The sequence below is a fragment of the Belonocnema kinseyi genome, chromosome 3 (assembly GCF_010883055.1).
Source record: "Belonocnema kinseyi isolate 2016_QV_RU_SX_M_011 chromosome 3, B_treatae_v1, whole genome shotgun sequence".
Taxonomy (NCBI): domain Eukaryota; kingdom Metazoa; phylum Arthropoda; class Insecta; order Hymenoptera; family Cynipidae; genus Belonocnema; species Belonocnema kinseyi.
The window spans coordinates 79,206,136-79,222,351 of NC_046659.1; the positions used below are offsets into that span (position 1 = coordinate 79,206,136).

The 16,216-nt window shown below is 27.0% G+C and overlaps 1 protein-coding gene across 1 annotated transcript; it reads right to left on the bottom strand.

Moving 5' to 3' along the window:
* Window positions 1-7,728: 7,728 nt before the first annotated feature.
* On the bottom strand, window positions 7,729-12,527 carry LOC117169892 (coiled-coil domain-containing protein 112-like). Its single transcript, XM_033356401.1, has 6 exons — window positions 12,197-12,527; window positions 12,021-12,124; window positions 11,670-11,945; window positions 8,362-8,986; window positions 7,993-8,211; window positions 7,729-7,900 (listed from the first exon to the last, which is right to left on the bottom strand). The coding sequence occupies exons 1-6, from the start codon at window positions 12,424-12,426 to the stop codon at window positions 7,846-7,848; spliced, it is 1,509 nt and encodes a 502-aa protein (XP_033212292.1). The 5' UTR covers window positions 12,427-12,527; the 3' UTR covers window positions 7,729-7,845.
* Between the last annotated feature and the right edge of the window lie 3,689 nt (window positions 12,528-16,216).

Genomic DNA, 16,216 nt, shown 5'->3' on the forward strand with positions numbered 1-16,216 from the left:
TTTTCAAATATAAATTTAGTTCAGTTTAATTTTAAATACATTATGTTCATTATATATTGAAAAGCGAGAGTACCATTAAAATTCTTCTGCGGGAAATTGTTTTGACTCTTTATTCAAATTCAAATCTAAGCTATATACTTTACTTTGTCAGGATTATTGTACGACCTTACAATTAATATTTTTTCTTTAGTATTTAATAGGGAATGATTGGAAAGCTATTTTGAAGTGTTTAATGACTAACATTGTTTTAATTCCAATAGTTTTTTGCACGAAAATAACATTTCTTTTACTAAAATTTTGTTTAGAAAGTGGTCTATTCCCATTGTTTACAATGCAAAAACAGAGATAAAAATCTGAAATAAGGAGAGATGCACAGGGCTGATTTTTTAAAGTTCTTAGCACTTGGAGGTTATATTCAAACGAAGTCTTTTTCAATTTTCATAGAACTCCTTATTTTTAATAAGATGTCTTATTTCAAGATATTTTTAAACGTAATTCCACGGAATTTTTTTTTAAATATCTCCAAAGTTGCAAAGGTTTCTTAGCTTATTTTGTAGTCACTTTTCCTTTTTTAAGCACCTTTTTTTAATAGATTTTTTTCTTTGCTTGAAAAAGTCGAAGATTATATTATTTACAGTAATAATTAAATCGTTGGTTGGTCTCTCAAAAAATTACTAAAAAATTGTCAAGTTAAAAAGTTGTTAAATATTTAGAAAATATTCAATTGGTATGTACTAATTACCTTTTTTGTATCTTAGTGTAAAGAAAATAAAAATAAAGCTTGCTGAAGACATTAACAAGGAGTAAAATTTTTATTTTGTTCCAGGTGTACAAAAAAATATTTGTCTATTTTTTGAATTATTATTGCTTCTACATAATTTATATAATTATACAATTCTGTATTTTGTAATGTTGCTTTTTGGCTCTTTAGAGTTTCGTTTCCAACCTAAGAAATCGATTCTGCATGATAGTACGTTTACAGCAAGGTGAGAAAATTTTTACTAATCGAATTGAAAGTGTTTTTTTTTCGCTCCACCCTGATTGAACCACCCGACAAAGAATTGTAAAAAAAGAAAAGAAGCAACGTTCTGGGAAGGAACTTGGTTTATCCGGAGAAAAATGATCAAGTGCACCGGCGAATGTTTTCATTGACATTTTAAAAACTAAGTTCCAAATTGAGATTTCGATTTCACACTATAATAGAGCGCTAATAAATAATAATTTCACTCGAACAAAATCATTTGTACATAAATAACGTTAAGGGAAGTACTATTCATGCAATGTTTAGGTTGGGTTTTTCTCTAATTTTTTCGAATCGGAAAAAAGTATAATAAAAAGGACCATCGTCTAAAACAATTATAGTAGGGTTATTAAAATAGAGAGCTTTTGTCTGTATTAATAAACAAAATTTTCATCGCGATTATTTTGCTCCAAGATTCAGGAAGAAACTCCAGAATGTGTATATTTAAAAAAATGAAACTGAAATGTGTAGTAGAATGAATTATTATACTAACGACGAAAATGTTTGTAATATGTGTACATAAAAAAAACTTTAAGTAAAATATCTTATTTTCTTACAAACTATATAGAGGTGACATTACGAAGAATACTTAAAATTCTGTTATAATATTAGGTATTTATTCCGAATTCTGTTGTCCCAATATAGTTTGCTCTACGAGGTCTCTCATCGTTGATTTAAAAAATGGATATTTAAATGAAAAATAGATATAACATGAAACAAGCTCGTTTTTACATTTAAAAATGGCAAAGGCTTCTATTTCTCTTTTCTAGTTTTATCTATTGGCGAACTGCATTTATATTCGGCGTCCATCTTAGCTTTTTAAAAGGGGCGATTTCAATGATTTTATTTTAATCATTTTTCCGAGAAATGTTGTAAGCAGTTTTAATCTTCTAGAGAACAGCAGCGATAATTCAATATTCCACTTTGCGGATTATCGAGCTTCAGGATTTGTACGTCGAATGAAATTTGGGAATCTAAAGTTCGATGAATTATGGAAGAATCCATAAAGTAATATTGTAAAATGATAATTAGCCAATGCACGCGTAACGAATTTAGAAGAAGAAAACATAATTATTATGAGACTTTCCGTCACGTGGCCAAACCCGAAAACTTTCTGAAAGTTTTTTACAGCTTAGTTTTTAGATATTAAGTTTTTAATTGCGAATTGCAGGGAACGAAATTTATTTAATCTTTATCTTCCAATCAACGACTGATTATAAGCGGAGGTAGGAATGAATGTTACACTGTTAAAAAGCTGTGATTTTAGAATACGTTTTCCCCTCCAGAATAAAAAAAACATGAATGCGACGAAAGGACTTTTAATTATAACTTAAATTATTAGAGACAAACATGACTTTAAAAAATGCGAATTCGTGAGGTTTTTTTTTAACAGTGTGTTAAGAGTGTGTGTAATTTTGACGAAATGAAACGGTCATAATCGTTAAAATCTGTACCTCACCGTCCTTTTAAGCGTGCAATGGTAGAATAATAGGAAAATTATTTCTACGATCGGTTCAATTTTTCCCAACGGGATAAAAGAAAACCTTTTTTCTTTTAGATTTGTCAAATCCATTCGATAATCCGCACAGTGGTATTTAATAAAGTAATTTAAAAAACTGATAATAAAGTTTAAATGAATACAATAATGGGCAAAATATGCAGCGTGCGGGAAATTGTAAGTGTACAAATTTTTACGTGTGTACATATTTATTACCGATTATTATATAAAAGATGAGAAAGGAGTCGGGAGGAGCGTCAACTGTTTTAATGATAATCGAAAAAATGTTTCTCGAGTGGTTAGTAGACAAAAAGAAAAAAAAATGGATAAATAGAGAAAGGGATGATGAAACTTTGAGGAGAGGGGAAAAACGTTTCATTTCGCACTTTATTGTTCACTGTAATAAATCTCTAGAGGTAATTTTAATTTTAAATAATTATATTTCTACGTATAGTTTAGAATTATTATAAGAGCTCTATTGCTAAGTATTGGAGGTGTTACAATAACGTGTCGGGTAAGATCAATAGGAAGACACGCTTGTATTATAACATTATTGTATCACCCATGTTTTTTGTATTTGGTAATATAACGAAAGAATATCAATTAACGAGAAGAAGGTTAATAGAAAGTATATTATATATTTGAGTAAAGCTGTCCAGTGTTAATGTTATCCATAACGCTCTGAGTCTCTGTGTAGCAATACCTAAATTACAACATTGTAAAGCTTAAAAAAAGGTTACGGTTGTTCTGGATAAGACTTAACGCTCGTTTACTCATAACTTATTATGTAAATCGTCTGAAAGAAAAAGGTACGTTCGTAATAAACATAAGTATACATCAAATGTGTTGTGCCTTTTTTCTCTTAAAATTATTCCTGCACAATTTCCTATAAATATAGTTAGCGGGGTTGTTACAGGTCAGAAAAATCTGAAAGAGTCATTGGATTTTCGATAAACCTTTACAAAATCTTACTAAGATTTTATAAACTTTGAAAACGAAAATATACATTTTGTTTATTTAAATAAATATGGATTATCAGCAAAATTATATTTAGAAAAGAAAATGTGTTAGTGATAAGTCTTAAAAGCATATATTTTTTTATTTTCGATTTTTTTTGGCTGAGAATTCATCTTGTGGTTAAAGATTTTACTATTTTGCTGAAAATTCCAAAATTCTGTTAAAAATTAACTTTTTTTGGTTGAAAAATCATATTTTTCGGTTTGAAAATGCAACTCCCGGTAAAAAGGCTTGCATTAAAAAGTATTGAAAAATTTCATTCATTCAGTGGTAACGTGAGAAACATTGAATACTTCTGGATCCCGTTTTTGTCGTCCCGTTTTGAATATCCACGGCAGTTGAAGTTAGCTCTCAAATTGAATCCTTTTCTGTACCTAGCGTTGACAATATTTTGCTGAATACCACAAAGCAATCACGAATTAGACAAATTTTAATCCCTTTTAATTTAGATAATTTTTCTACATTTATTTACTGTTTTTCGAATAATTTTCAGGCAAAAAGCTTTTTAAAACATACCGTTGGTCATTTTACGATGTCAGGACCAATTTCCACACAGAAGGTTCTGGTGAAAAATAATGTTTTCAATATTTTATCATGATTTCATATTTTTTCAATTCGACGATAACGAAATGTATTCTCACATACAATCCTACTAGATTTGGCAAATTTCATGCTTTTAGAGCGCGTTCTAATGCTTCAAACGAAAATTGTGTTTTTAATGTATTCGAGGTTGCGCCTGACAGCTCCGATCAGCTTTAAAAGAGATTGAAATCTTATAATTTTCGCCGCCTAATGATAATTAAAAAACTAAGGACAGAAACGGCATTCTTAGGGATTCAAATTTTCTAATACTTTTTAATACAAGGCTTCTTACCGGGCTGGTTTGTAGAAAATTCGTCCTTACCTCATGAAAATTCGTCTTTTTTACTTGGAAATTCAACAGTTTGGGAAAAAATCCAACTATTTGATAGAAAAATAACTGTTTTGTTCAAAATTGATAATTTTTGTTATTATTTTCGATTTAAAAACTTTCATTGCTTAAAAGTAATATTTTGCGTTTAATAATACAACTTTTTAGTTGAAAATTAGTGTATTTTGGACGAGGATTCAACTATTTTGTTAAAAATTGGTCTTTTCTTGACTGAAATATGAACTATTAATTTTTTTTTGAGAATTAATTTTTTTGTTTGTTAAGAATTCAACTACCTAGTTGAAAGTGGAGCTAGTTCGTTAAAATTAATTTTTTTTTGTTAAGAACTCATCATTTTAGTCAAAAAGCCATACTTTCGAATTGAAAATTTAAATAATTTGTAGAGAATTTCTCTTCTTGACTTGGAAATTCAACAGTTTGGCAACAAAATAAAACTATTTGGTTGAAAAATAACTGTTTTGTTGAAATTATATGTATATTTTTTAAATTCAAATTAAAAAAAAAATAAAACTATGTTTTTGAAAATATAACTGCTTGGTAGGAAATTAACTGTTTTGTTGAATATTTATATTTTTTGTTATTGTTTTCGGTTAAACAATTCAACTGGTTTGTAGAAAATTTCGTCATGAAAATTCAACATTTAGGATGACATTTTTTTCTTTACTCACTGAATAACCTCTCTTAATTAAAAATTTCACTCTCGTTAGAAATTCGTATTTTTAGTTTAAAAACTTATCTCTCATCGCAGAAATTTAACATTTGTGTTTAAAAATACAACTTTTTAGTTGAAAATTAGTCTATTTTGGATGAGGATTCAACTAGTTTGTTGAAAGTTTGTCTTTTCTTGGTTGAAATATCAACTGTTACATTTTTCTTTGAGAATTAATATTTTTCGTTAAGAATTCAATTACCTAGTAGAAAGTGGAACTACTTTTTTTAAAATTAATTTTTTTGGTTAAGAGTTTATCATTGTAGTAAAAAAACCAATACTTTCGAATGGAAAATTGAACAGATTTGTTGAAAATTCTCCTTTTTAATTTTAAAGTTCAACAGTTTCATAAAAAAATAAAACTATTCGATGGAAAAATAACTGTTTTGTTGAAATTATAAGTATATTTTTTAAGTTCAACTCTAAAAAAATTAAACTATTTTTTTGAAAACATAACTGCTTGGTAGGAAATAAATTTTTTTTTGTTGAAAAATGATATTTTTTGGTTTGAAATGCAATTGGTTTGCAGAAAATTCGACTTTTTGCAATTTTTTCGTTGCTCACTGAATAATCTTCCTCAATTGAAAATTTGACTTTTGTTCAACATTCGGCTTTTTGGTTTAAAAATTAATATCTTATCGTAGAAATGTAGTATTTTGTGTTTTAAAATACAGCTGTTTGTTTGAAAATTAATCTGTTTTGGTTGCTGATTCATCTATTTTTCTGGAAAATTCATATTTTTTTATGGAAATATCAACTATTACATTTTTCTTTGAGAGTTCATTTTTTTTTGTTAAGAATTTAACTAACTAGTTGAAAGTGGAACTACTTTGTTAAAAATTAATTATTTTTTTGGTTGAGGGTTAATCATTTTAGTGAAAACCCCATACTTTCGAATTGAAAATTGAATTAATTTGACAAAAATTCGTCTTTTTGAATTGAAAATTCAACAGTTCGGTAGAAAATCAAATTTTTTTATTGAAAATGATCTGTTTGGCTAAAAATTCACACTTTTTGTTAGAAATTCAACTATTTGTTTAAAAATGAAACTATTTTTATGGGCATATAACTTTTTGGTAGAACATTAACTTTTTTTGTTGAAAATTCATATTTTTGGTTTAAAAATTCAACTGGTTTGTAGAAAATTCGCCTTCTTGGCATGGACGTCCAAGACGTAGGATGAATTAATAATATAATATAATAATATTAATATTAAATATTTTGAAAAAATTATCTTTCATCGCAGAAATTTAATTTTTTCGGTTTAAAAATACAACTTTTTGGCTGAGGATTCAACTGTGTCGTTGAAAATTTGTCTTTTCTTGATGAAATACCAACTATTACATTTTTCTTTGAGAATTCATTTTTTTCCTTGTTAAGTATTCAACTACCTAGCTGAAAGTGGAACTAATGTTTTGAAAATTCATTTTTTGTTTTTGTGAATGGTTCATCATTTTAATTAAGAAACGTATTTTCGAATTGAAAATGAACTGATTTTTTGAAAATTCATCTTTTGGACTTCAAAATTCAACAGTTCGGTAGAAACTCAAATTTTCGGTTGAAAATGAGCATCTTCATAAAAATTTAAGTGCTTGGTAGTAAATTAACTTTTTTATTAAGAAATCATATTTTCGGGTTAATATTTTAACTAGCTTATAGATAATTCGTCTTTTTTGGTTAAAAATTTAACTTTGTTGTAACAAATGTCTATTTTTGTGTAAAGGCTGGGCCGTGCAGTTCTGAAATTTGCTTAGATTATGCTCTGAGAACTATTTCATTTTTGCTTGAAATTTCAACTATTTGATTGTTAATCCAATTGTTTCGTTAAAAATTAATTTCAGCGTCAGGGATTTTTTTAAGTCAGGGAAGTTTTTTGCAAGCGTACTTATTATTTTTAAATTGTGATATAACATTGAATAAAAATGTTTTTTTATTTGTAAAAGTAGCCTTATATTACTGAATTTAACTATTTAGTTCGGTTTATCTCTTCTTATGAAAAAAACTATTTTGTTGAAAAATTCTTTTTGTTTGTTGAAAATTAATTTCTTTGGTGTAAATAATTTTTTTACTGAAAATGTAACTATTCCACTTAAAAGTTCATCTCTATTTGAAAATTAATCTTTCAACTGAAAAATTAACTGATCAATTGCTTTTTGACAATTTATAGATTTAGTTGTAAATTTATGTATTTCATTGAAAATTATTCGTTTTTGGAAGATAATCAATGTTTGGTTAAAATTTCATCTATATGGTTGAAAAGGTAATTATTTTACTTGAAATTTTAGAAATGTGAAGCATTTTTAATTAAATTTAATATGGGATTCACATTAATTTTACTTGAAGGAATAAATTTCTCTATTTTCGTGAAAAATCTTCTAATCTGGAATTCTATTATTTTATTAACATAACTGTTGAAAATTTTACAATTGAATGATGTAGAGGAAACCTAGTCTTACAGCAGATTATTATTAATTGAAAGCGCAAATATACGTGAAATAAGTAATTTTAAAATTAATTTATTAAGACGTATCGTCCCTTAACTATGGATTAAATTTAATTAAGTTTTTAGATGAATTCGTATTTTTAATTAAACCTTATCCACTTTAGGTTGTATTATCCACCCTAGGGAGGTTTTCCTGAGTTAGAGCAAATATTAACTTAATTCAATCTTAACCAAATCTATTTTCTGTAAGAGTTTCTTGATTACGCCATTTAATAGTTGACCTAGAGAAATAAGATTACAATTAATTACAATTTACAAAATTAAAAAAATATTAAATTGAAGTCGTTTTTTGAATTAAAAACTCAATACCTACATTCTTGCTAGATTTTTTATGTAGAGAGGACCCTGACGACTTTCTTCTTTGTCATTAATTTTGCATTTTTCTTTCCAGACTTTAGTATTATTAAGCAAAGTCGAAACTCTTGGCTTTGAGAAATCCACTTTTTCATCTTTTTTAACTTCCTTAAAACAATATTCTTTTTTTGAATCTAAAATTTTTTTTCTTTTCTCGATATAATGTTTGTCTTGTTCTCTAAAGGAATAAAAGTTTACAATTTATTTTAAATATGAATTGGATCTAATTCTAATTGAAAATAATGTTTGAAAATTAAAGTAGATTTTTATAATTTAGAATAGGTTTAAAGCAAAATTAGAATTTATATCAATAATAATATTTTGTTACCTAAATGATTTTATCAAATCAATCGACTTCAAAATATTTTCTTGTCCATTTTGATCAGGAATTTTTTTAGAAAAAGCTGCTTCCAAAGCTTTTCTTTTTTTATATTCAAGTACTTCATTTTTTAAACGTTCAGCTCTTGCTTTTCTCCGATTTTCCGACAGTTCTTTCGACTGCTTCCCCAGTTTTTCTTGTTCTTCTTCCATCAAACGTTTATTTTCTTTCTCTTTTCTCCATTTTTTAATTAATTCTCTCTTTTTATCCGCTTCTCTTTCTGTATTTAAAAGAGATTTTTCACATTTATCGATATGGTCCCTCAAGAGTTTTTCTTTAGATTTTCCAAGTATTATCGCTTCATTTCCGTTTTCCTGGATATCAGATTCACCTTTTTCGGTTCGAATATATCGCTCAAAATCTTTTTGCTTTCGCCATTCTTTTACAGCTTTTTTCCGCTTCTCACGAAGTTTCAAATAAAACTTATACCATGCTTCGTGATTTACAATACATTTTGCTGATAAATCTGGACATTTGTTTTGAATAGCGTTGACCAAGGCTGGAATCGTTTTATGTTTTTTTCGCAATTTTACAAAAAGAAAGTGGTCCTCATCATTCCAGTTTTGAGTATGACCTATTATAAAAAAATCTTATTCTGGATGAATTTGAGAAAAAGACTCAGGGTTGCTACGATAGTTCAGGGAATTCCAGACACTAAAAGAATTTAAAACTGGGCAGGGAAATTTAGGGAATTTCAGGATAAACCCGACAGCGGCAGAGAATTTTTGATATACTGTAGTTGAAGCTAATTTTATTATTTAGTTGAAAATTCGCCCATTTTTTAAAGTCCTTTTTTTATTGAAAAATCAACTATTTGCTTAAAAATTCCTCTTTTGTTCAAAATTGAACTATTTTGTTGACAATTTTTCATTTTTGGTTGAAAACTTATCTTCAAGTTTGGTTGAAAATTTAATCTTCTTCAGTTGAAAAATCAACTATTTGGGTGAAAGTTCACTATTTTGTTAAAAATAATCTCTTTTGTCAGAAAATTAACTTTCTTGCTTGAAAATGTATATTTTTGATTAAAAATTCATTTCTTTGCTTGAAATTTTAAATATTATGTTGGATTTCCTTAAAAAATTTAAAAATTCGGTAGAAAATTCACGTCTTCTTTAAATTAATATTTTTGTTATAAAATTAATCTTATTGCTTAAAAATTTATCTTTTTGGCTGAAAATTCATCTGTTCTGTTGAAAATTTATTTCATTGGTTAAAAATTTAACTGCTTTGTTGAAAATTCTTTTTTTTTTTGTTGAAAATGTATCTTTTGAAGTTAAAAATTCATGTATTTTGCAAAAATTCTTTTTTTTTGGGGGTAAAAATTAATCTTTTGGTTTAATTTAAAAATTAATTTCTTTAACTGCCAATTCGAGCATTACATTTGTTGCGGAAAAATGTATCTTTTTGGTAGAAATTTAATTTTCTTAGTTGAAAATCCATCTGCTTCATTGAAAAGTTTGTTGTTGCTGTAAAAATTGGTTAAACTGAATGTTGAACTAGATTCATGTTTCGGTGAAAATGTATCTTTTTCAGTTAAGAATTCAACACTTTGGTGGAAAATTCATGTATTTTGTTGAGAATTTATTTATTTGCTTGAAAATTTAACTATTGAATTGAAAGTTTCTTTAAAAAAATAAAACATATGACAGAAAACTCATGTTTTTTTATTAAAAATTAATCTTTTTTATCAAATTAATTATTTTGCTTGAGAACTTATCTTCTTAGTTTGAAAATTCATCTGTTCAACTGAAAATTTATTTTTGACTGCAAATTTAACCATTATATTTAAGTGTAAATATTATCTTTTATAGTTGAAAATTCATGTATTTTGTTAAAAATTTGTATTTTTCGTATAAAATTAATATTTTGGGTTTAAAATTCAACTAACTGGTAACAAATTTTTTTTTAATTTTTGCAATTTTAGTAAAAAATATAGTTTTTTAATAATGGATATTTTTCGGTAGCAATTCAATCTTCTTGTTTGAAAATTCATCTCTTGGTTGAAAATGAAACTATTTTGCTGAAAATGTATTTTATTTGGTTAAAAGTTATTTTTTGAACTAAAAATGTTACTGTTCTATTTTAGGTTAAAATTTTATTTCTTTGGTTGAATATTCTTTCTTTTTTTGGTTGGAAATTGACTTTTCTAAATGAAAAGGTAACTGTTGCGTTTTCCCTACGAAATTTATCTTTTTTAGTTTGCAAACTAATTTATTTTGTTTGAAACTAATCTCTTTTAGTAAAAAATTCAATTATTTTTGAATAGAATATTCATATTTCTGAGTTAAAAATTCAACTTTTTGTATTCGATTTTTGTCAATTTATTGATCTTTATTGATTCATAACTTTCGTTTCAAATAGAACTATTTTATTAAAAAATCCTTTTTTCTTGATTGAAAGTTAATTGTTTTGACTGATAATTTAATTATTCTACTTCGTTTAAAAATGTACCCTTTTAAGTTGCCAATTCATTTATTTTGCTTAAAACTCTACTTTTTTTAGTTGAAAATTCAATTACAGTCAAACTCGGATATAACGCCCTCGGATATATCCCTTTCGAGAATTAACGCCGCGTTGCAGGTGCGAGTAAGAGGAGTTGCGGGGAGTGTGCGGGCGTCACTCAGACATGAACAAACAAAAGAGTTTTCATCCGAAGCAGTGCTCTCTCAGCTTTGTTGCCCACCACCGCCAGACAAAAAACCGGCACAGTCTGCGGGTTTCACTGTAGTTTGTAGAAAATTCATATTTCCGGGTTTAAAATAGAACTTTTAAGATAAGTTTTGAGTTATTTATTGTTATTCATTGATTCATCACTTTGGTTTCAAATTGATCTATTTTGTTGATAAATCCTTTTTTATTAATTAAAAATTAATTGTTTTCACTGTAAATTTAACGATTCCATTTTTGATTTAAAATTGATCTTTCTTAGTTGAAGATTTGGTGAAAAATTAATGTATTGTATGTTTGTCTTACATAATTTGGTGATGAAACCTTAACAAATCCTGTATGTCTGTTGTCACTAAAAGGATTTTAAATACATTACGAAAAAAACTTTTTCTTTTGCATTAACATTCTTGATTTCCTAAGAGTAAGGTTTATTCTATGCCTAAAATAAAAGTTTAGAACGGTCAGGAAAAATGAAAAATTTGTGAGGGAAAAGTCAGTTAAGTTCAAAATTGTGATTTTTTAGCAATGCTGAGGTTATACCTAGATTTAGCTAATAGTATTATTTTCTTTAATAATTTATTTGCTGCTACCTGTCTTAGCTATTAAGTCACTAAAATTCTGCACTTCGTCATAATCTTGAGAATCTGATTCCATATTATAATTAATTCGATATGGATTTTTCGATGAAAGTAATGATCCTTTAAATTCTCTACAATTTTCATATCGAGGAAGTGTCATGTTGAATTCTGTCAAGTCTGAGTCTAAAGCATTTTGTTCTTCTAACAGAAGATCAATAAATTCTTTTTTATAAAATTCTTGAATTTTTTGCCAAAGATTGTATAATTTTGATTTGTATCCATCAACATCTAAACAAATTATTCCAATTAATCAATAATAATGAAAAACTACCGCGAATAATCAATCATAAAATATAAATTTGCCTAAATTTCCACAATTTTGAAGATCCTCGATCACATTTTTCACAGCTTTCCATGCTTCGTTTACGTCCTCCACTGAATTTTTAATGGAATTATATATTTTTTCTCTGAAAATAAATCGATTCTTCTAATGTTTTCAAACAGTAACTAAAAAATTGGATACGCAAATTTTTTCTTACCTTTCTTTTAATAAAATGTGATAATCCCGTTTAATATCTTGAAGAATTCTAGGATCAATTTTTGCATTTTCGAAATGTGAACTAATAGTTTTTTCTATTATATGTTCCTGTTGTTTTAATTTAAGTAATGCTTTTAAAAGCTCAGTTTTTTTAGCAGAACTTTTTTTTCTCAAATTAGGTTCATCCTTCGTGTTTTTGATTTTTTGATCTACTTCGCTTTTTGCGTCCATAAAAGCTAAAAACGGATTTTTATTCTAGAGACTAGACTTTTCTTATTTTAAAGTAAAAACTATATGTTAATATTACTAAAAATGTTTTCTGCGTCGGCAGTGACAGCTTTTTTCTGTTACTTCACTTTATGGGTTCTGTTTGCTTTGCTACGGGGTTTATTGTAGTTTCCATAGTAATTCAGCAGGTGTTTCCCTATCATTAAATATCCAATATCCTTCGAACCTTCCCCGAAAGAAAAAAAAATAATTTTCAAGTCTTCAATTATCTTAGTTAATAAAAAAATGTTTCACTGTTTATTTCTCAATAAACTATTCCCAAAGACTAGATTTTCTATGCAAATTTTATTTTATTTTTCATTAATTATTCTATGAAATATGTATGATCAAACTTATTTGATACATCTCTGAATGCAGTCGAAATAAATCAAGAAATCCTTTTCAATATTTAATTAAAAATTGTTTAATATTTTTATCAGTTACCAGATGATTTATTGATTTTTATTTTCAAATCTAGTGTTTGAATGGTTGACTAACAGCTGGCGCCATGTGGCGGATTAAATTTACTTACGTAAATTCTCATAAAGATATTAGGTACGACAAAACTCAATATTATTTATATTATTTTAAATTATTATTGAAATTTTGTTACATAGAAACTATTACTCAGCGTTTGGCAATTTAGACGTTTAAACCATTCAAATATTTTCTACATTTAACCGATTATAAACATTTGACCTGTAAAAAAGATCATTCGGTCGTTTGAAACTACCTTTTTTAATTCAAATAAAATTTATATAGTTCAGTTGACAGTTTAAAATTCAAAACAAAAGAAATAACTTTTTCAAATATTGGACTCCACACCTTTTGTATGTCAGCCTCGTCCCCCTTCCGTCCATACTTATAAGAAAAATAAGATGTAAAAACTTATTTACAATTGCATCGATAACAGGGGAAATAAAGAAATAAATTGTTTTAAATAAAATCAATGTGGGGAGTATATTACGTTCAAATTAAACAACTTTAAATTCTATACATTTATAGTGCAAATATTGCACTTTCAGCAAAATAGATGAATTTTTAACGAAATGGATCGATTTTCAACTAAAAAGAGGAAATATCAACCCAGAAAGCTTTTTACCAAAAAAGACAAATTTTCAAAAAGATACATCAATTTTCAAACAAATAGTTGAAGTTTCCACTAAAAAAGATTATTTTGCAACCAAAAATTGAATAGCGAAATTTTCATTTAAAAAATTAATTTTCAAGGAAAAAAGAACAAATTTTCAACAAGATAGTAAAATCTTCAATCAAAAACATTATTAGACAGCTAGATGTTTAATCTTTAACTAAAAAAGATCAATTTTATACTAAAACTGGAATAAATTTCTAGTTAGAAAGTTTAATTTTTGATAACAACAAAAAACGAATTTTCAAGAAAACCAAGAAGATTAATTTAAAAAAAAAAAAAATGAAAGAGTTTTCAACAATATATTAAATTTTTTTACTAAAATCATTAACCTTCAACAGAGAAAATGAAGATTAAAATAGACAAAACTATTTTTCGACCAAAAATCAAATAGTGAAATTTTCAGTTAAAAAATCTTCAACAAAAAAAAATGAACGTCAAACAATGTAGTTAAACTTTTAACCTAATAGTTGAATTTACAAAAAAAATTAAAGCCAAATAAAGTAGTTAAATTTTCAATCATGTAGTTGAATTTGCAACTAACGAAGAGAACTTTGCACCAAAACTGGAATACTAAAATTTTCAACAAAAAATTAATTTTTAACGAATTTTCTACCAAAAACCATTTTGATTTGAAAGCAAATTATTACAACTTTTAACTAAGTAGTTGAATATTCAACTAAACGAGATGCATTTTCACCCAAAAAGATTAATTATTTTTAACCAAAAGAAAAGAAGAAATTAAAAAAAGGTATTTAAATTTTCAACTGAAATGATGAATCTTCAACATCAAAAAAATGAATTTTTAACTAAGCAGTTAAAATTTCAACAAAGTAATTTAATTTTCAACCAAGTAATTAGATTTTCAACTGAAAAGTCAACTCAAGGTCAATCCTGAGGAAGCGAGCTGCAATGTTTACGAAACATCGGCAAAATTCGTAGTTTTTTACACGCTTGGAACCCGCAATATCTCTTTTTATGAAAATAAATCATCGTGAAAGAATTAAATCTATTGAAAATAGAATAATTAAATTTTCCACCAAACAAATAAATTTTCTAGAAAAATGTAATAACTGATTTCATCCAAAGATATTTTATTTTTGATTACAAAATAGTTGAAGTCGACCAAACAAGTAGATTTTTTTTTTTAAACAGTTGAATCTACGACCATAACAGATTAATTTTCTAGCATAGAGATGCATCGACAAAAAAGATAAAATTTTTAAATAAAATTGTTGAATGTTCATGAAAATAAACTTTCAGCAAAACAATTGCATTTATAATAAAAAGATGGAATTTCTGCTCAAAAGAGATGAATTTTCATACAACAAACTTACTTCAGTCAAGAAAGAAAAAAAGTTTCAAAGTTTTACCCGTCTAGAGCGGGTCACTTTTAGAAAGCTCAAATTTGCTTTTATATTTGATTTATAAATTAGGGACTTCTCTCTGCACATAAAAATACATATTTAATAAAATCTGAATATTATAAAATACATTAATTTAAATTCTTACTCGGGAGTTTTTGGAGTCGCTAATTACGAATCTGAAGTAAGAATTTCGAAATTTTTAATTCGCGATGACGATTCAAGATGGCGACTTCAAAATTAAAAAAAAAGAGATTTATTAGTTTGGAAATCTCTACTTGGGGGTTTTTGGGGTTGTTGGTTACGAATCTGAAGTCAAAATTTCGAAATTTTTAACTCAAAAGATGGCGATCTAAAAATATTGAAAAAAAAAGATATATGATCTCGAAAATCTCTGGCTTTTTTGGGGTTGCTGGTTACGAATATGAAGTCAAAATTTCGAAAATATTAATTCAAGATGGCGATCTCAAAATTTTGAAAAAAGGAGATATATGAGCTTGAAAATTTCGACTTGGGGGTTTTTGGGGTCGCTGACTACGAATATGAAGTCAAAATTTCGAAATAAATTCCATGAATACCTACATTATTGAAATAAAAGTATTTAAAATTTTAGCTAAGATTTCCAAGATTTATGTATCAATGTAAACTAAATTTGATCGACTCATTTGAATTTGAATGTAGTAACTTCAAATTCATGAACAGCGTCTCCAAAACCCCTGGGTATATATTTTTAAGCTCGTATATCTCTTTTTCTTTAATTTTGGAACCGCCATCTTGAATCCGTCATCTTGAATTTGAATATTTCCAAATTCTGACTTCAGATTTGTAACCAGAGACCCCAAAAAATCCCAAGTAGAGATTTTCAAGCTCATAAATTTTTTTATCAAAATTTTGAAACCGCCATCTTGAATCCGTCATCTTGCATTACAAATTTCGAAATTCTGACTTCAGATTCGTAATCAGCGACCCCAAAAACCCCCAAGTAGAGATTTCCAAGCTCATAGTCTCTTTTAAAAAATTTTGGAGCCGCCATCTTGAACCAACCATCTTGAATTTGAATATTTAAAAATTCTGAACTTAGATTCGTAATCAGCGACCCCAAAACCCCCCGAGTAGGGGTTAATAGTTTATTACGAGTGTAGTTCAATAAGTCCTTAGAATGACCAACAAATGGCGCGCGAATCGCTCCAAATCATCTGTTTTCAGTCAGCACCACTCCCGACTAGATATATGGTGCAGT

What these genes read in the sequence shown, in the direction of transcription:
- LOC117169892 (XM_033356401.1), bottom strand. Translation starts at nt 12,426, where the DNA reads ATGGACGCAAAAAGCGAAGTAGATCAAAAAATCAAAAACACGAAGGAT. An exon ending in TGACTTAATAGCTAAGACAG is followed by an intron (nt 8,987 to 11,669) that starts GTAGCAGCAAAT and finishes TTTTTATAATAG; the next exon opens with GTCATACTCAAAACTGGAAT. An exon ending in ATAAAAAATCTAGCAAGAAT is followed by an intron (nt 7,901 to 7,992) that starts GTAGGTATTGAG and finishes TTATTTCTCTAG; the next exon opens with GTCAACTATTAAATGGCGTA.